General features: G+C 38.4%; 1 protein-coding gene across 19 annotated transcripts in view; it reads right to left on the reverse strand.

The window, feature by feature from the left end:
• Nucleotides 1–3,275: 3,275 nt before the first annotated feature.
• Nucleotides 3,276–21,982, reverse strand: part of ABLIM2 (actin binding LIM protein family member 2) — a 137,545-nt gene continuing 118,838 nt past the window's right edge. For 16 of the 19 annotated variants that reach the window (XM_025150008.3, XM_025150001.3, XM_025149997.3 and 13 more), the window contains 3 exons: nt 20,708–20,772; nt 20,399–20,479; nt 3,276–5,013 (listed from right to left, as the gene is read on the reverse strand). In XM_025150008.3, coding sequence (XP_025005776.1) covers nt 4,900–5,013; nt 20,399–20,479; nt 20,708–20,772 — 260 coding nt within the window. In that variant the 3' untranslated portion in view covers nt 3,276–4,899. The remainder of the gene's footprint in view (nt 5,014–20,398; nt 20,480–20,707; nt 20,773–21,982) is intronic. The other 3 variants (XM_025150016.3, XM_025150015.3, XM_025150014.3) reach the window with 1 other exon arrangement.

The following is a 21,982-nucleotide window of genomic DNA, read 5'->3' on the forward strand; positions in this document are numbered from 1 at the left end:
ATTAAGAAGCTTAGAAGAATATGAATGTGTTTCTCACGTACAAGGAGAGTGACATTCTGGAGCCCATGTGCCATGCAGATGGCAGTCCTTGAGATCTCCTCTAGCTCATCTGTAAATGGTAGAACAGCATTTTCCTGCAGACCTGTGAAAGGCTAATAAAACAAATGGTCTAACTTGATCACTTTTGGGGAGATTTGAATGACAGTTCCTCACCAAAATGAGGAATAAAATACAAGGTGCCCCTTTTGATCTGAGCTGCATCCTTTTGTTCCTGTAAAACTAACCTGAAAAACTAATCCTAGGAGATCATTCTATTCCAGGTAGCTTCTCAAAACAGTGCATTTCCCTGTTTCTGCTATTCCAGCTTTCAGAGTTCTCAACTGAACCACAACGAAAAGAAATAGCAGAAGGTCAGACAAAAATGTCCAGCCTTCTCAGACAGCTATAATAGTAATCTGGCATGCATGGTTTCCTATCTGGAATTGTTGGTCAGATATGCCTTAGCATTAGTAAGTCAACCACAAAAATCCATGTGTTCCTTTGTCTCAGAGTATGATGATGAAATAAGTTGGCTTTTTCATTCCTGTGTTTGAAACATGCCTTTAAAATGCATGAGGTGAGAATTAGGTCATACATCAGGGTTGTCATGAACAGCTGAGACATACAAACCAGATCCAGGTATGAAAATGAAATGTCTGACAGAACTCCCTTGCTTCTTGAATACATATCAAGATAGGTTCCATCAAGAGTTACATTGATCCTTTTGAGCTGCATAGGCACATCCATACTTACCGAAGTGCTGAAAGACAGAATTTCCTTGGAAACAAGACTGTGGAACAATATCTAATGATAAAGAGCATAATCTTAAAAAAATAACCAATGATTTTTTGAGACTCTGAATTTGTTCTGCCAGTGCTGGACCACACTATTAGAAGGAAAATTCTGGCAAAGATGTACCTAACTATTCTGAAATGTGTTTTCCATTTCATAATGCTATTTAAGATTAGCATATGGAAATCTAGAAATAAACGAGAACATCGATTATACACATGTTAATCTATGAGATACTCCAAGTTACTGAAAATAAACTACATGACCAAAATTCTCATATACAGTTTTTAACTGAGGAAGATATGACAAATTTATAAACACTAACGTATTCTCTGGCTTGCCATATTCTGGCATATGGAGTTAAGATGATGTAGAGTGGATCTAGCAGCAAAGTGAATTACAACACTGCTCATTTTAAGGCTCTATCACACTAGTATAATTGTCTGGTGGCAAATCTAGCATACAGGATCATATTGTAAATGAGAGTTTAGATATGCTACAAAGCACTACTGACTAGGTCTCTACACCATGTGACAGTAGATACTTGAAATATAAAGTGATACACTGGCATGTACCATCCAAAAAAGAGAACAGTTTATTGAGTTATGCCACCTCTGCACTGAACAGACATCTACAGACCATTACAAATTTTAGGGAAAATGAAATAAGAAGGATACAGAAGAGTATTTGTTCATCTAACATAAGCAAAGAGTTTGAGTATGGAAGCCAAAATTCCTTTATGGTTTGGCTGGCAGTAGGAACAAAAGTTGATAAACTGTCTGTCTTCTAGAACATTTTTGTGTGTTTGGCATCAAATACATGCCTATTTGGTGAGCAGTATAAAGAAATACACTATTAAGGCCTTCTATGAAATCTGTGCAAGTCAAAGTGCCATTCTGTTGTCTTGAAAGTGATTTGATAATGGGGTCTATGAACTGCCAATAGTTGTGAGTGATAATCCACCAACTTACTGAGATTGCTGGCTTACTGCTTTCACCTGTACAAAATTAATTTCATCTAAGACAAAATAGTTGTGATTTACACATCTGCAGATGGATTGGTTTTCTTTACATTCAATGGACAGAAATGTGACAACTGAGATTCATATAACTGGTTTTCAACACTAGGATGTCGTCAAAGTTTTGTTATCTCTTGATTGAACATAAAAGAGAAAACAAATGATGCACAGGTAGATAATGTGGTATCAATCCTAGGCATAGCTGTCTACTATCATTAGAACTGGTATTCATGAACTAAAACACCAAAATAAGAATTGTATCTGATTTAGCTCAAGTAGGATGAGAACCTTCAGAAGATACTTTTAAGCTGCTGGCATTATAACAATTAACTGTCTCAAAACAGCATGAACGGGTCAAACAGAGCTCACAAGCTTTGATTGTCCTCACTCATCATCTGCCAAAGATCTGGGTAACAATGTGGAGTTCTTGATCAAGTGTTGCTTGATATGTGCATTTTGCTTGCACTGGTACAATAGCTACTGTCATTAAGCAATTTCACATTATATATGAAGAACCATGTTGAACTTGTGTGTGATCTGCACCTATGTATGAATTTCCTCTATCAACCTGCAATATTTTCACAGAAAAAATGACTGCAATTAATCTGATGCCCCAGTAACATACAGATGATAATGGTAGTTTTCACCAAGGTCAAATATATTAACCACCTTTCTTCAGCTGCTTACTCTCCTGGATTTAGATATCAGGTCCACAGTGCCCATTGAGTCTTGCTGATCACATTTCAAATTGGCCAGATGTGACTGCAATATGAAGACATAATGAGCTATTCTGAGGTTGCAGACCATTATGGGTGTTGCCTATGGGTGATGAGGAGCTCTCAGTTAAGACTGGCTAGTGGTTGTATACATTGAACATCATAGAAACATTTGAGTTAGAAGGGGCTCTTAAAGGTCATCTCGTCCAACTCCCCTGCAGTGAGTAGGGACACCTACAGCTCCATCAGGTGCTCAGAGCCCCATCCAACCTGTCCTTGAATATCTCCAGGGATGGGGCACCCACCACCTTTCTGGGCAACCTGTTTCAGTGTCTCACCACCCTTACAGTAAAAAAACTGATTCCTTGTATCCAATCTAAATCTCCACTCTTTTAATTTGAAACCATTTCCCCTTGTCCCATTATAACAGATGGTGCTAAAGAGCCTGTCCCTATTTTTCTTATACTGCCCTTCAGAGTCTGAAAGTGAAGCAGATTTTGCTTGATGTGTCAGTTGCTCTACGGATTGTTTAAGTTACAAACAACTTTGCAGTAAATTTACAGTCAGAGATACACTTCACAACAGAAGATATATTGTGTCCTTGCTGAGCAAACCTAATGCAAATAACATAATAGTTACATTAATATAATTGGAAGAACCTATCCAGAACAGCAATACAATGAATAAATTATACGCAAATAGCACAGTTATTCATTTACATCTTTGTTTTAATGATTTTTTTAAACGATTGTATCATCAGACAAAACATTTAGGTCATGAGAAAATATTTCCAACAGTATGGGTTTTGAACGTTAGTTGGGAGAAGGCATGTTCAATGCTATGATTTTTCCAATGCTGGGGCAGTTGAAACAGTGTGTTGTAGTGCATGTATTAACCAGTTACTTATGCAAAAAGACATAGTGAAGTAGGAAGTGAGTACAAACATTCAAGGCAGTAAAAATGCAGAATACTGACACGTGGCTGAAAAATGTACTTTTTTTGTAATGCTCTTTTAGTATCACACAAAACTAGCAACTCACTTTGAATCATTCTTTGTCAGCAACCACACTTCTGACCATATGAAATTATTAAATTTAATACAGTCTTCCAGTTGGAAGAGATATTAAGAGCTCATATCAAATGCTCAGATTTTGTTAGCTTTGCTTGTTATTTAAGATAGTTTCAAGGTACTGCACCAGTATCATATAGGGATTTTGTTTCAAAATTGATTTGTACAGAAACATGCAAATAGTAATGCATGAGGGCTCCATATATTTGATTATAATTTGATATAGTATTGATAGAGCACACCAAGCTTTTTTTTGTTACATTTTATGCTGAACTGTTCCATTTCCATGCCTACCAACTGCCATTACCGTTCTCATGGCTTACGATATAAAGCCAGAAAGTGGAGAACGTAAGAATGTCTTTACTGAAAACATACATTAATGAAAAACATACTTATAGATAGACATATCTATCTACATATAATTAAGATTACATGGCATTTATATCAGCATGAAATGTAAAAAAAAAAAAAGTTCCCCAAATACCCCACGATAGTAGGAAAACACTGTTAACTGTCACAATACACTCTTACACCAGTTTTGTATAAGGCTTCTGTTTTCCTGATGAACGGGACTACATTTTTAAGTAGGTCTCTGTATACATTTCAGTCATAATAAGTGCTTTATGTCACAATATATTCTTAATAAAATAAAAACTCTTGTGCTGTAATTAAAGATAGCTAGTTACCGTTTAGACAAAAATGACCTTCTAGAGAATAGGCTGTGTCTAAAGTATAAGAAGAATTAAGGTGCTTCCGTATTTTTCCTTTCATTCTTAAAAAGTACCACACATAAAGAGCTGCAATAATTGCTTGTGGACATGCTTTTCTTTGGCTTTTACCACATTTTTAATTGCAAGTGATCCTCCATTACATAATTTTATATTCATTACTTGATTTTGTAAAAATTGTATTTTAAAACTCAATGAAGCAAAATGTCAGATTTCCTTTGTCACAGCTACACTTTTTTTTTCTCTTCTTTTCAGAATTTCCATTTGCATCAAGCAATAACTGCAAGCAACAATAAATTTAAAGCTAGATTTTTGCATGTTGTAAACTGGGTATGACCAGAGTTACTGACAGAACCAGCTGGTAATGCAAGATTAGCAAATTCTTTGTATTCCAACGTGTTGCCATCTAATCTGTCCTGTTTCCTCCGACACATACTAACACAATGAAGCTGGACAATGGTTCAACAGCAAGTGCATGTGATAGTTCTGGCAAGACTATTTCTGTTTTGAATAAGCACATATTTTATCCATGAGGGACTAGAAAAGCAGGGCCTTTTTCTTCAGGTCATTCCGCTTCCAAAGTGCCAGGCGATCAAACTCTTCAATGCTCATTTTGAAGACTTCCTGGAACTCCTCAGGGGACAAATGTCTCTTCAAAATGAAAACACAAAGGTATCATTAAACTCTTCTGTGCACAGGAATACTTTTACCCATCTTAAGTTTTAAAATACATCACAAAATAATGCATTTGGAATTACATTTGAATTCTCCAGTTCTGGAAAAAAAAATATGCATCAAAACCACATTAGCTTACAGCAGCTGGGAAGTGAAATTGTTAATGTTAGTGAATTTTGGAAAAAAATAAGAATAAAAATTTTTCCAAGAGTTCCAACTGAGTGGAAGTTACAATCTTTAGGAAAAGGATGTGTTTACACATGGTGCGTGATGACAGAGCACACTGAGACAAATGTAAGCTACTCCAGGATTTTAAAGAGACCGATATCAACATGAAATCAGAGTTGGATTTGTTTTCCTTGATCTTTAATGAGAGCAGTGGACACAGCACTGGTCTGCTAATAGCAGTCTTGTACAAAGGAGAGAGCACACTGATAAATTCTTAAATCCAGAATGCTATTATTCATGGGGATAGAGTCATATCAGAAAGCCAAGTCTGATAGAGCTTTTTTGAAATGCCAAGAAGTATGCTTTTATTCAACGTTTCATATGTTTATATATACAAAGATAAAGGGGAGAATAGCAGTGTGAAGAAGTGGAAAGAGATGGGATAATGAAAGTGTACAAAGTTTGCGTAGCAACTGGTAGTATATGCACACATATTATTGTGTGAATTACAAAACAGTATTGTATAAAATTCTTCTTATAACTGTGGGCTAACACTTCCTCAAACATTTTAGCTTTATCAGTGAATGTTCTCTGTTTCTGCCGTGTTAAGTGTGCATCATCTAAAAGGGATAGATTCAATGTAGTGAAAATTACAACTTTTAGGTTTTTTTTTTTTTTTTTTTTTTTTTAAGGATTGTTTCTCCTTTTCCATAAAGCTTTCCTTGAAGATATTCTGTTATCAGCCAAAATTAGGGCATGGAGCATGCTAACACATCCTGATAGTACCACAGTGGCTTAACTGACAACAGAGGACATGACTGCACTGCCACTTTTTGACCAAATTTAAAACAAAATTCCACTTTCCACTTATTAACAATGAATTTGTAATGCAAATTACACAAGGAAAATTAATGAAATTGTTTTCAAGATATCACTACATTGAATTACCTTGAATGGTCATTGTGGGCCCTCATGGTTTCTTAAAAAAGGACAGCCTTTTTTCCCCTTGAGATTCCACATATTCAGAGCAAGAGTGACTAAGAGTTTGGAACGGAGCCTTCATTTTTCTCTTGACCAATGAGAACAACCCAACATAAGCACTACACTTAGCATGGAACAAATGCACCATGCATATTTGGCAGAGCAGATCCTGTTTTGCATGGAAATGAGCAACATCTGACAATGTATTTTAGCAACAATTTCTGACACAATTTAATTCTATGGGGTCTGGAAAGAAAAAGTAACTCCTCCTTGCACTATTTTTTGTTCATATTTTTCTGGTTATCTAGTAGACAAGTTCTAGCAAGCTTAACTTCTCTAAGCGAGAATAATGTCTAGGGCCAGTGGGGTTGAAAAAGAAGTCTGGATAAGCAATAGGGATCATGTCTTGTTTTATCTTTCTTCTAGACTGTAGGCAATACTTGAAATGACACCTCAAGAGAAATTAGTGAGAAACTGTTATTCACACCCTAGAAGAAAATCAGAAAGCTTATAACCTACAGGTAAAACTGCTTTGACCATGATTCAAAAACATAGGAAAAGTAAAATTTTAAAAGGAATGTTTTCATCTTTTTTTTTTTTCTTCTTGAGATACACTACAAAATTTCTTCTTGGGAATTGCTATAATCTCATCAGATCTCTTTCAACAGTAAAAGTAAAAGAGACAGCCAGCAGGTGCTACGTCAGCGCACAGGTCCTTCCTGTGATATGCTGGACATTTCCTACATCTCACCTCCCCAGTCTCAGTCCAAGCTGTGCTCTTCTCTCCAGTCATTTTGCTTTGTCCTCTGAGCTGATGAGCTTTCAATCCACATAACTCTATTCAAGCCAATATAAATTAGATGTGCTCTTTATTCCTCTGCATATGCCCAGATGACATCATTCCTTGCCTACATTAGTTTTCTAATTCCTCTTAAGTTTGCTTTTACACCAGCACCTTTTTTTTTTTTTTTAATTTTAATTTTTTTTTTCCCTCTCTCACAGAAGTTCTCAGCTTGTGCAGCCTTGTCCAAAAGCAGCTGAGAGTTTCCAGTGCAAGGATACCAGCTAGCAGCAGAGATTGAGATGAGGAAAGGATGAGCTCCCTTATTTTCACCTTCCATCCCACTTTGCTTCTAATTCTCCTCATCTCAAGGACTATGCTACCAGACTGCAACATTAGCAAAGTTTCTTACTCCATCAATGCATTACTCACACTCAAAATTAATTCCAGAAGGCAAAATTAATTCAAAATTGGTTTGAACTCTATCTGAGGATACTCATCTGCGCCCAGCACACATAATTCCTGCTGTTTTCTCTGCATCTCAGAAGCATCACTGTCCTTTTTTAACCATATTGGGCTCTAGCTCTGGGACTAAGCCTAGAAGCAGCAATGATTACAGTTCTTTTTGCAGATTTTAGAATAACCCTTGATCTCAGAGAGATGTCATCAAACTGGCAATACTTCAGATGAAAGTAACAAAAGGAATCACGGGTTGCTGAGTTTGATTTATGAGGAAAGACTAAAAGGCCTAAGTATGTAAAAGCATAGCCAAATCACGACTAAGGGAAAATATGGTAAATGTCTACAAGTACTTAAAGGGTCTAAACACCATGGGAATAGGCCAGTGTGGGAAGGTTATGTTCATGCTTTTCTTTATGTGACGTTAAGTTTTGTCTGCACTGTTCTTGGACTTTCTTAAACCTTATAACTTTCGGACAAAGTTCTTCCCAAAACCAGAGAATATAGGGCTAAGAAATTTTAGACTGTGTTTTCTTCTTAGTTGTTTGACTATTAATTGGTCTTAGCTGAAATATTTTCATGCAGAAGCATTGCCTTGTCTCATTACTCAAACAAAAGAAAGGAAATTGCAAATTGTACATAGAAAACAAAGCAAGATATTAATCCTGAGGTATGAGAGAAAGCACGTACAAGGCCAAGAACTTGAGTTTTGATTTCTTTTTTCTTCTTTTCAAGTTTTGGATCAGCTTAAAATACCCATATCCAGCTAAGTTAATGGTGCATTACTGAGCCATTAAATGAATGGCTCAAGTTTTAGTAAAATTAACATTCTTTTATTATTATTATTATTACTAGTGCTGGCCTTGTTTCTAAGGCAGTCTAGGTGTTTTACAATATGCCAGGAACAAGTTCCTAATTCCCTTTGGGAAAATTTAACCATATTCAGACAGCTGAATTCAATCTACTCTGTTCTTCACCTGTGGCAAAGCTGGGCACACTGTGGACGCTGAGATATCTATGATAGAGTCATAGAATCGCTTAGGTTGGAAAAGACCTATAACCTCCCCTGGCACAACTTAAGGCCATTTCCCCTTGTCCTGTCACCCGTCACCACTGACAAGAGACCAACCACACTCTCACTGCTATCACCTTCCAGGTATTTGAAGAGAGCAATAAGGTCTCTCAGCCTCCTCTTTCCCAGACTAAACAGCCCCAGTTCCTTCAGTCACTCCTCATAGGGCATACTCTCCAAGCCCTTCACCAGCCTTGTTGCCCTTTGGACCTGCTCCAGCACCTCCATGTCCTTTCTGTACTGAGGTGACCAAAACTGAACACTATACTCAAGGTGAGGCCTCACCAGTGCTGAGTACAGGGGCAGGATGACTTCCCTAGTCCTGCTCACCACACCATTCCTGATACAAGCCAGGATGCTATTGGCCTTCTTGGCCACCTGGGCACACTGCTGGCTCATATTCAGCTGACTGTCCATCAGTACACCAAGGTCCCTTTCCATCAGGCAGCTTTTCAGACACTCTTCTCCAAGCCTGTAGGGTTGCCTGGGGTTGTTGTGACCAAAATACAGGACCTGACACTTGGCCTTACTGAAACTCATACAGTTAAACTTGGCCCATCAATCCAGTCTATTTAGGTCCCTTTGTAGTGCCTTTCTACCCTCCGGCAGATCAACATTCCCTCACAACTTGGTGTCATCTGCAAACTTACTGAGGGTGAACTCAACCCCCTCATCAAGATCATTGATAAAAACGTTGAATATGAGTGGCCCCAGTACTGGGCCTTAGGGGACACCACTCGTGACCAACCGCCAACTGGGTTTATCTCCATTGACCGCAACTCTTTGGGCGTGGCCATCCAGCCAGTGCTTCACTCAGCGGAGCGTACGCCCATCCAAACCATGGGCAGCCAGCTTCTCCACGAGAATGTTGTGGGGGACAGTGTCAAAGGCTTTAATGAAGTTCAGGTTGACAACATCAACAACCTTACCTTCATCCACTAAGCAGGTCACTGTGTCATAGAACAAAATCAGGTTTGTCAAACAGGATCTACCATTCATAAACCTATGCTGACTGGGCCTTATCCCCTGGTCAACCTTTAATTGATCCACGAGAGCTCCTGAGATTATCCGTTCCACATCCTTCCCTGGCACCGAGGTGAGACAGATAGGTCTGTAGCTACCAGGATCACCTTTCCGGCTCTTTTTGAAGATGGGTATCACATCTGCCAGTCTCCAGTCCACCGGGACATCCCCAGTTAACCAGGACTGTTGAAGGATGATGGAGAGTGGCTTGGCAACCACATCCGCCAACTCCCTCAGCACCCTAGGGTGCAATCCATCTGGCCCCATGGACTTGTGAGCATCCAGGTTCTGGAGCAGGTCCAAAACCATCTCAGCATGGATTATGCAGAGCCTACTCTGTTCCCCATTCCTATCTTCTGGCAGAAGTGGCTGTACGCCCAGGGAGCAACTAGTCTTACTATTAATACTAGTAAGTCAAGTAATACTTACTATTATTACTAGTCTTACTGAGGTATTAAGTAACTCAGCCTTATCCTGATCCTTGGTTACCATGTTCCCCTCTGTGTCCAAAAAGGGATGAAGATTCTCCCTAGCCTTCCTCTTACAGTTGATGTATATATAGAAATATTTATTGTTGTCTTTCACCTTAGTGGCCAAGCTCAGTTCTATTGGGGCTTTAGCCTTTCTAATTTTCTCCCTGCACAGCTTCACTGTGTACTTGTAGTCATCATAAGTTCCTTGCCCCCTCTTCTTTTCCTTTTGTTCTTGAGTTCCAGCCAAAGGTCTCTGTTCAGCCAGACCAGTCTCCTTCCCCCACAGTCTGGGGATGGTCAGCTCCTAAACCTTTAAAATAACTTCCTTAAAGTATTTCCAGACTTTCTGTGCTCCAATGCCCTCCTGAACTACCTCCCAAGGAACTCCTCAACCATGGTCCGAAAGAGACCAGATTCTGCCCTCCGGAAGTCCAAGGTGGCAGTTCTGCTGACTCCCTTCTGTGGTTCAACAAGGATTCAAAAATCTATCACTTTGTGATTACTTTGCCCCAGGCAGCCTCCAACCTTTACATCCCCCAGAAGTACCACAGGACCAGACCAAGGTCCCTTTCTATCCTCGCTCTAAACTGGCTGTGTTTCGATTATCTCAAATTAGAAGTTGCATAGTGGTGTTAACAAGATGCTGCCTGAAAGCCATGATAAAAGATTATGTAAATTACTTAAAGACAGTTATTCACTAAAATGGCTGCTAAACTGGAGCTTGCAACATCAAACATTTTTAGTATATTTATGAGTTAACTTATCACACTAGAACAAACTACTGCATCATATTGTTTTAAAACATTTGTATTAATCTGAGGCTTGTAAAGTCAGTGGCATACAGACTTGTCCTGGATAGCACTTTGTTCCAGCTTGCATGGGAAATCAGAAAAAGATGGCCAGACTCAAGTTCAGTGAAGTACAACATACATAATGCCTCACTTGCATGTTACCTAAAATACGGTACAGTGCTACATGAGAAGGGTAGCCATACTTCAGTTGTAATTACATGGCTAGCTCTCCTACAGCGTACATACACAATTGAGAATTAAAAAACAAATTTCTTAATGGTATGATAGAGAAGTATGTAATCATGGACGGTGCTAAACCTCTCCGATGCACTGCAACCTAGTAATAATAATAATAGAAAATCCTCATGTTCAGTGATCATTAAAATGAGTGGTACAGATATGTGCTCATTTTTGCAGTTCCCTGAAGAAAAGTAATTAATTGCACATTCAAATACGTGCTACACAGTGCTAACTCAGAAAGAAGTGATGCTTTTTTGCTGTAAATTAACGAGGCTTGTGTCTGTTTTTCTCTGCCATGTTAAAGAGCCGCTAATCATTCTAAGTAGAGTTATAACATTTATTTAATTCAGCGAGACTTCTTTTATACAACAATAACTGTGTTTTTAATGACATTCAGAGGTCTTCAAAACTAATACTGGCATTAGCATGAATAAGTCACAGTAAGGGAAAATTGCAATTAACCTACAGTTGCACGGCACTAAGCTGTGACCAGGTCATGCTGCACAAGCATGTTTATTCTGTGGCAGTAATTGGATGGGAGTCCACAAGTGAAAACCTGCTGATGTAGGAAATTCAGATATCATATTTCCTCATGAGTCAATACCAAACCAATGAGCCAACACACTGGATGGCAGGAGGTGATGAGCTGAAGAAAAAAAGAAAAGAAAAATCGAAGTCCTAATTCCTAGGGGTTATTTAAAGTTTCCAGTTTTTTTTTTGTTGTTGTTGTTGTTGTTTGTTTTCATTTTTGTTACCTTATGCACATAGGAAGTGACAGCTGAACATAACATTGCCCTTGATGGAATCCATAGTGACTCTGAAGTATTCCATTGTACAGACTGTGGTTTTAATAGTTTCCCATTTCAATAATATTTTGTTTTGACTCCTTGTAACACTTCAAAACCTCTAATCCACAAAATCTAAAAGCAAAAGCTATAGGATCTCTTCTAGAGTCTCCAAAATATAAAATACCCAAACCATGCTGGGATTTATTGGGAAAAAGTTATCCACAGGTAAGCAGGCATTCATGTAATCAACTCCCTCTAAAATGCAGGATTGTCCAAGTGGGTATTTGAAAAGACTCTCTAATGTGAGGAGGGGGTGCCTTGAGATATGTTTTCCTATTGGAGAAGTCAGACCCAATGGCAATTGGGAGCAATCTCTTTGCTACGTGCCATATTTATGCAATATGTACTGCAGAGTCTGTACAAGTGAGGTGTAATATTTATACATGCATTACAATTTAGGATATTAGAAGTATCTCAACTGAATACATTCAAAATAAAAGTGGCCTACTCCCTCCCTCCTTCATTTTTCCCCCTTTCCTTTCCTTTCCTACTCCGATTCCCTTCTCCTACTCCTCTAGAATTTTGACCAAATATAACTTTCAGATATCTAAAAATAAGTTTTTGGAAAAAATTCTCATTGACCTACTGAATTTCAAATCCGTATTTTGCACCCAGAACATTTGCACTCCTTTCTGCTGCATTGCTGGACTAAGCAGACTCTTCAGAGGCTTCTTCTAAGCCTACCATGTGGCTAATTACAGTTTTGTAATTAGCCATGTGCCATGTTCCCAAGAGAGTACTGAATCTACCAAGCAGTTAAACTTCATGGTCAATAAATATTTCAAACTATTAAGTAATAATTACATGATGGCAGGAGTTAAGAAAAGGCAAAAGTTGCTACATAATGAATTTTAAGATATTAAAATAATGAGGGCAATTCCACTTACACTCAGTGATATCAATACCTTGCATATACTGTCTTACTACACAGTAGAATACAGTAGAACCACTCTGCGGATAACCTGTGCCATTATTCCATCACTCAACCAAATGAACTTTTTCATACTGCCCATTACATATGTCATTGCCCTCAACTTACTGCTTATAAAAATGTTCTGTCATTAAAACATGATTCATAAATAAAACTATAACTGTGAATTCATAGTGAAATAGGGAAATATATAGACCATTTTAGACATTTTAGTCATATAAGTGCAGTTTTTCTTAAAAAAAGTAGAGGTCAATGTCTACTAAACTGGAGAATCCAATGACATAATTTATTGTGTATTCATGAATGCTGGTGCTAGCACTTGATTGGATATTTGTCCCAGATGCACAGCTGGGGCTCAGAGGTTTGGTTTCAAGTGATATATCTATGGTCTTTGGGACTGATCCAAAAAAAGTACACTGAAGTCAACATGAAACTTTCCACATGCACTCACTTAAGATTCAAAATACCTTGTTCATAAAGCAGATTTTCCAGTTTCCTTTAGTTATGTGTTCTTCATATCTAATCACTCTTCAGCCTCACACTGTTCCCACTCTGGTAGAAATTAGCTTTTTTACATATCATGTCATTTCTAATGCGTAATTTCATTTTACAATGGCTCCTTTCATAAGGACTTTGAAAACTGATATAGACATCCAGCATCAATCACAATACAAACATATGCTTAGAATAATAATAAAAAAAACACAAATGTTTTGCAAATTAAATAGTGTGAAGTTCCACTAACATCTGTGAAGTGCACTTTTTTATACCAGAATATGAACTTCATTCTGAAAGAGCTCATATGGGCAGCCTGGTCTAATGGTTGGTGACCCTGCCCACAGCAGGGGGGTTGAAACTAGATGATCTTTGAGGTCCTTTTCAGCCCAGGCCATTCTATGATTGTGTGATTCTATGATCATCTCAAATTCAGCCCCAAACTACAAACTGCGCTTCTTTGTGGTAAAATACTCAACATTCTGGTTTAGCCTTCCTCATGTACTTCTCATCTGAGCTCTAGAGAAAGTGGGACACATGCCTTTACTTGTATGACTGACATCCACAAGCTGAGGCTGTTATAAACTCAGGCTGAATTACTGGAAGTCTTTCCTAAAATGATTACAGCCCAAATGGGTAGAACCCAGGGCAATTATTGAAGAAAAGCTAGTGGAAAAAAAGTATCATCCTTAAAACAGATCCAGACAAGTAGCTTCAGGAGGAAAAGCATATTTGAATTAATGTGAGCATTCTGTTCAAACAAGACCACACCCATGTTTAAATCTCTGATTTCTATTTACAAGAGAACGAGGTGGCAGAGAAAAGCTTTCTACTTGACATTCCAGAGTATGTTTTTTCCTTATCAATTGTTTCAGTTACAGAATGAGTGGGCTCAAACAGAAGTGGAATAATTTACTTTCTACTGTATTTCATAGGCACAAATGAGTAATTCTTTTAACTCTCTGATGTTCAAAAGAAAAGGCTAAAGAAACTAAGATACATCTAGATAAGAAAATCAAATGAAAAATCTCAATTATGTGTTCCAAATGGAAGACTAACTGTGTTGGTTTTCAAAACTACCAGACTGTGACCATGAAAGAAATCTTATCTTCTACGATAAAAGCCATTTCCAGAGAAAAATAAATAAATCAAATCTATGCAGCTGTGCATGAACCATCAAGTTGGATGTGCAGGCACTGAATTAACGCTCACTTCTGTGACTCAACAACAGGCAAAGCAATATCCAAACTATGATAAAAATAACAAGTACATTATACCAGGAGTCCAAGATATTTAAGTGCTTAAACATGTCAATAAGATTTTCAAAAGTGCCCACAATCCTAAATTCTGTTGGGGGGGAAAAAAAAAAAAAAAAGACCATGTCAAATAACACTGGGAAAACAGCAGATACAGCATGTACTAATTTGTACCATGGAGAGTCAATGTCAGTCCCAGAACCCTTTGCATATTTAATCTTTGCATAATAAAATGATTCTTTTGATAAAATATTCCAATACTGATCAAATTTCTTTGTTTTTCAAATGCTACTGCAGCAAACACTACTTAGAATTCTATTTTGTAAATACCTCACTCTGAAGCTGCACCTTCAGAGAATATGTCATGCTAACCAAATAAAGGAGCTATGGAAGTCTTCAGAGCAGGGTTCACCTTATTCACAACATGGAAAGCCTTGTGGAGCTGAATTCATAGAATCATACAGTCATGGAATCATTCACGCTGAAAGGGACCCTTGAACAGGGACACCTACAGCTCCATCATGTTGGTCAGAGCCCCGACCAGCCTGACCTTGAATGTCTTCAGAAATTATTGTAAAAAACTTCTTCCATATATCCAGTCTAAATCTGCTCTCTTTTACTTTGAATCCATTTCCCCTTTACCTGTCACAACAGACTCTGCTAAAATGTCTATCACCTTCCTTCTTACAGCCTCCCTATAGATACTGAAAGGCCATTCTCAGCTCTCCCTGGAGCCTTCTCGTCTCCAGGCTGAACAGCCCCAGCTCTCTCAGCCTGTCTTCACAGGGGAGGTGTTCCATCCATTGGATCATTTCTGTGGTCCTCCTCTGGCCTTTGCGATGAGGAGCTTTCCCCTTATATTTAACTGTAATTTGTTTTCTGCAATTTTTGACTTGCATTTTGGCCATTCAGGGCCTATATCTGAGAAGGATGCCAAAGTGTGCTGCTGACTTACATTCATCTTGTTTTCCAGCAGGACCTCAGGGCTTCTCCTGCAGAGCTGCCTCCCATCTTCTATCGCCTCAGTCTTTACTGGCAGCCAGGGTTCCCACATTCCTAAACCTCTAAGTAGGAACTGGAGAAGATGAGTGGCCAGTAGGGCAAGGGAGGTGATTGTCCCCCTCCATTCTACACTCATGAAGCCCCAGCTGGAGTACTGCATCCAAACCTGGGGCCCCCAACACAGGAAAGATGTAGAGTTTTTGAAGTGGACCCAAAGGAGGGCCACAAAGATGATCCAAGAGCCAAAGCATCTCTCCTGTGAAGATAGGCTGAAGGAAGTGGGATTATTCAGCCTGGAAAAGAGAAGGCTGCAGGGAGACCTCATTGAGATATTCCAATATTTAAAGAGAGATTATGAACATAAGGGAAATCAACTTTTTACAGTGGTAGATAGTGATAGAACAAGGGGGAACTGTTTTAAACTAAAGGAGGAGAGATTTATATTAGATGTCAGGGTAGATTTTTACTGAGGGAGTGGTGAGGTGCTGGAACAGGCTTCCCAGAGAGGCTGTGGATGCTCCAACCCTGGAGATGTTTAAGGTCAGGTTGGACTGGACCCAGAGCAATCTGATCTAGTACTTGATCTAGTGGCTGGCAGCTCTGCCCTGCCTGTGGCAGGGGGTTGGAACTTGATGATCCTTGAGACCCCTTCCAACACAAGCCATTCTATGATTCTATGATTCTCCCCTTAGCTACCTTTCCTTCAGACTACAAAATTCCAGCTCTCTTGTGCTCCTCACAAGACTTGTGCTCCAGACTCCTCACCAGCTCAAAACTGAACACAGTACTCAAGGTATGGCCCAACCAGAGCTGAGGAGTACAGGGAGATGATTATCTTCCTGGCTCCTGCTAGCAACACTATTTCTTATACAAGCCAAGATGCCATTGGCCTTCTTGGCCATCTGGGCACACTGCTGGCACATATTTAGCTCATGTTTAGATCACTGCTCAGACATTCCTCTGGCCTGTCCTATTCCCTTGGAGTAGAGGCGCTGCTCCCCAGACAGCTCCCTCCAGTTTGTCATCTACAAGCAAGATGAGGACACAATTCCTTTTCTTCCCTCATACTGTATACTCCAGTCCTATGTTATTGCCTAAACTAAGTTGTTATTTATCATTTCTCATTGCAATTGCCTGAGGAATGCTGCTCTATTCATCTAACATCAGAATAAACAGCAGTGTGGTAAAGAGAAACTTCTCAAAGAATTCCTAGGCCAAATCCTTATCTTTAATAAATTCCTTGCATTTCTAATCAGCTTATACTGAACAAAGATCCGGGATAATCATTCAAAAGTCAGAGTGCTGGTAATGTATTTAAAAGTCAGCAGGTCATTTATTATAACTAGTGCTCAGTGTTGTATGTATTAGCTCACTGTTGGCATAAACATCTCCTCAAGGAGCACAAAGAGCTGAGCTACTTCTGCTTCACTGCTGGGTTAGAACAAGCAAACAAAAACATGCCGAGTGTTTCTACGGTTAGATATATGCGGTTATGAAGAAAGAATTTCTATTATTTTAAAGTATTTATTACCAGTTGAGCCCTTCTAATCTCCGTGTGCCTCTTGGGCCTAGAAAAATATGCATTCTTACAAAAAAATACTAGCTCTAAGCCATGAAATAGATTTCTTACACAATAAGTAATTTAAAAAATACTCAAAATGGGAGCAAAGTTAGCCAAACACTACCAACCATTAAGACCCCACCCTCCTATAATCCTTGACCATTAGCTGAGGCTTTCACTGCTGCCTCCCTTAATTTGACCCAAGGAGTTAATACCTTTTACGTGACTTCACTTTTCATGATAAAAACATACACTGTAGGAGACCTCTCTTGTAATAAGACATCAGAGAATAATAACAGTGCCTTCTCCAAGACATCTATGCTGGATCATTCAAAGTTCAAAACCCTGTTTCACAAAGAGGAGTTTTCTTCAAGCGAATTTGCAAGAACTGCTGAAGAAATGTATCTTGTACATTAGATATATAATATTAGATATATATTAGATATATATTAGATCTTATACATTAGATTTACTTATCTCATTACTGTTAAGTAGACCAGGAAATCAGAGAATCATAGAGAAGGTTCCAACCTAGAGGTTGGAAAAGACCTACAAGATCATCTAGTCCAACCATCCTCCTATCACCATTACTACCCACTAAGCTACTAAACCATATCTCATAGCACCTCATCCAGATGCCTCTTGAACGCTGCCAGGGACAGAGACTCCACCACCTCCCTGGGCAGGCCATGCCAGTGCCTGACCACTCTTTGAGTGAAAAATTTCTTCCTTATATCTAATCTAAATCTCCCCTGGTGCAACTTGTGGCCACTTCCTCGGGTCCTATTTGTTGCCTGGGGAAAGAGGCTGACCCCTTCCTCATCACAACCTCCCTTCAGGAAGTTGTAGAGCGCAATGAGGTCTCCCCTGAGCCTTCTCTTCTCCAGACTAAACATATAAGAGATCACATATAAGATTTTAAACATTCAGTACAAGACAAAATCACTCTTCATCGGACAGACAATTGAAACACAAATGTTCTATATATCCTTCCACCTACACCACCTCTATCTTGTCCATATCCATTACAACCAGGATGTTGAGAGTTGCAGCAGTGAGAACATAAGACTTCAGTCTGCAAAACTAATCATAATAAAACTATAATACTAGAACATTGTCTGAAAAGATTTTCCAAGATAAACCACTTAGGACAATGCAAAGGCTTAGCAGAGCAATCATCATTCCTGTAGGCAAAATACAGCTCTTTCAAAAGTGAAATTGGATGTGCAGGATGGAAGCAGAAGCTGACCACCCATTCTGCTCAGATACAGCACTTGCCTCCTGGGGATCTGTCAGCACTGAATCACACTTTGTAGCATCTGTGAAATACAGCTTAAGAAAAAGTGAAATCTAACCTTAATGCTTGATTCCAGTATTCAGTGTCATCCCCAAAAGCTTAAAATACCAAAAAATACTACATGGGTCTTCTACTAGTGGATGTTGCATATATGTGTGTATGTGTTTAGTAGTGTTATGTTCCTGGGAAAACCTTTGAAACCATGTGGTCTTGGGCTCCCAAGTCCTGGGTCTTGCCCAGCCCTGAAATCTGCTGAATGCACAAGACAGCAGCTAAGTTACAATCTTCTTTTGCTATGAGACAAAATGAAGTTATATGCTGTTTCTATGCGAAGTTACTTATTTTCAGCAATTCTGTAATGCAAAAGAAAGAGAACGGGGAGGAAGAGAAGATGCCAGCAGAGAACGCAACAGTTTGCTCCCATCTTTCAGCTCCACATATGGTTTGAATGCTCAGTTGAGTGCTGCCTCTGCTTTTCCAGTAGTTATAATCCTTTTAAAATGCTGCTAATTTAATTGTTAAAAAAACTAATAAATGTAAGATGGTCTACAAATCTACAAAGGAGTCCTCTCTGCAGAGCAAAATGTTTAACACAGAGCAACAATCAGCAGATCAGCCTGATACCCTTATCGCTTTTCTGGTGCAGGTTGGAAGCAGACCTTATTTATTGTTCTTTTGCAAAGCTCTGTGAGATCTTTGAAGTAGTCAGGCTTCTTAAGCCATGAGGCCCAGAGCTGCACCTGGTGCGAAGCAGACTGAGCAACTCCAGTGTTAAACAAACAGCAGTCCCAGCTGAGGACAGTGCAAGAGTTATTCATAATGGCAGCCAGGACACGCATGATCCATCCAAAGCAAACTATATGTCTTCTTAAAAAAGCAAGCTAGAGATGCATTTGCCATATAGACTGGGCTGAAGTCTTTAAACAAAGCCTCTATTATCTAATAGACATGCAAATATATATGTACATAAAAGAATCCTTCATAAGTACCCCTCCAGCTCCCTGTTCCCTCTTCTGGATTCATTAAGCTTTTATTATGGATCTGATGCCTTGCATTACCCCAGGCTCAAAACAGCACACATTTGAGGCTCTCTTTCCCTTACAACCAAATCCATACCACTTGCTGGGTATTCAAGCAGCAAACACAATGAAGCATTTAAGGAATGTACAGCATGTCCAAAATATACTGTTAAAGTTTATTAATTTTTCTTCTTTCCTTTTCAAGTGATCAAGTTAAAATACTTTATATTTATTTAAATATAAAGTTTCCCAAAAGTCTAACACTGTTAAGTACACGGGTGTTTTTTTCTTTGACCTCTCTTCTTCTTAATGGTAATTCACACAAAGGTACAAAAGTTTAATAATTTCGATGAGTCTTTACTCAGTCCTCTCATTACTTAGGCAAAAAATAAATCTCATGAATTTTGCCTGAATATCAACTTCAGGGTACGGCCTTTAGAAACTAAGCTTCATGATAAGTTATGTCTGCATTTCTCTGAATCTCATTACCACTCTTTGAGAGAGGTGGATGCTACTGCAAATGGATAATACATTCTCAAGCAATTATGTACCACACAGCCAAAGGGGAAATTGAATGAGAGAATGAAACAGAAACTGATCCATTTACTTGCAGGATAAATTGAGGTTTGTTTGTTTGTTTAATTCTCAGGTTATTCAAGCAGATTCTTATATAATAGGAATGTAAAAAACTGGTTTCCATCCATGAAGTTTGGACTTTCAATATCCCATAAAATCATCCAGAACTAATGGGTACTATTGGTATTTTTGCGAAACCCTACTTTATCACACATTTGCCTGGTTTTGGCAACTCTGTTCCTTTCAAATTGCCTACATACTGGTGTTTTGAAACAAAATATAACATACAGTGCTATTTCTCTCTTCTTTCATTGGGTATACGAATAGCTAAGGTGGTAAACAAGCAGGATAAAGACCTGCAAAGCCATCAAGCAAATATCATTCCTACCTCCAGTCTGGTCCTGTCCACATCCTTGGGCAATTTCACACGAACTCGGTTTGTTACAATTAGTGTCTCATAAGGATAAATCTGTTAAAAAGACAAAAGCGTATGAACTCCAACCAAATCTGATTCTGATATGTGGAAATGACAGCATGGGGGACTTACTAATTTCAATGGTACATACTTGCATCCTCACTTGACAAATATTTCACTGGGTCAAAATTGACAAAATAAAGTAAAAAAAAAAAAAAAAAAGAAAAGAAAAAGGAAAAAAAGAATAAAAAAGAAAAGAAAAGAAAAAGGAACACATGTAACCTTGCTAGGAAGTGCTGAATCTGATTGTTCTTCCAGTGTTGGAAAAGCCCTTCTTACCTTGTATTCTGCAAGAGAACAAGAATAGGTTCACAGTTTAGAATTTATAGGCATCTTTTAGAGTGACCATAATGAACATTTAGGTACATTAGTAATTTGGTATCCTACTTTATTTCTCTTATGGTTTTCAATAGTTATTGGATAACCACATGTGTTATAAGCATTTGAGTCCAATGGTCTGAATGCATATAGCACTTATATAAGTCCCCAAAACCAAAGCTTATAACAGAAAATCCATCTCTTGCTGCCATTCAGTGACTAGCTCTGGCAAAACTGGGAATTTTGTGCACAGTTGAGTCAAACTGTCATCTGAAAGTCCCACCCATGTTTTTCTTTACTGAAAACAGTTACAAGATATGGATAATTACAGGCACGTCATTTTGGGAACATAGGCAAAAATCATCAAGTTAATGCAGTACTCCAAGATGCCAACATCTTGCACTTGGACTGACTGCAGAGGAAATAATGATAGAAAAGAGAACAGAGTAATCTTTTTTCTTCCTTTCTTTCTCTCTCTCTCTCTTTCTTTCTTTCTTTTTTTTTTTTTTTTTTTTTTTTTTTCTGAGGGAATTGCTCATGGATCTGAACTAGTCCAAGAGTATTCTAGTTAGGACAGTGTGTTACTAAATATGACTACCATATGGTCATCTATTATCATATATAATGATGATTAAATGTGACCAGGACTGCCAGTATGTTTTCGTAGACTTTTTTTTATGATCTGAAATGAAAATCAGAGATAAGTCTGTTTTTCAAAATCTACACTGCCAGATACTCAGACAAAGGTTTCTATCGATACAGAGCCATCAACTGAAGCATTGGTGTAAGATTAAGAAAAAGTTAAGTGACTTGGAAACAAAATCCTTCTGTTCTCCATCAGAAGGTGCATGCTCATAAATTTCTCAATTCCTTTGAAAATTCCAACCAACTTCCATATTAAGCTCACAGTCCTCTTAGACTGTTATCTAATAGATTAATAACAAGAATTTCTGCTTTTTAAATTCTGTACATTTCAGCACCACTGTAGGAAAAAACAAGAAGCATAATGAATGTTTGTGGTGGTGGGGTTTTTTTTTTTGTTGTTGTTTGTTTGTTTTTGTTTTTGTTTTCCTTTCCCAATCAGATAAACTAATCAATCCTTCAAGACATAAGATACTTCTCTTTGATATGAAAACACCACCTGTTCAGCAAAGAGAACCACAGGGGTTGTTTGCATAC

Source organism: Gallus gallus, chromosome 4 (genome assembly GCF_016699485.2).
Source record: "Gallus gallus isolate bGalGal1 chromosome 4, bGalGal1.mat.broiler.GRCg7b, whole genome shotgun sequence".
Taxonomy (NCBI): domain Eukaryota; kingdom Metazoa; phylum Chordata; class Aves; order Galliformes; family Phasianidae; genus Gallus; species Gallus gallus.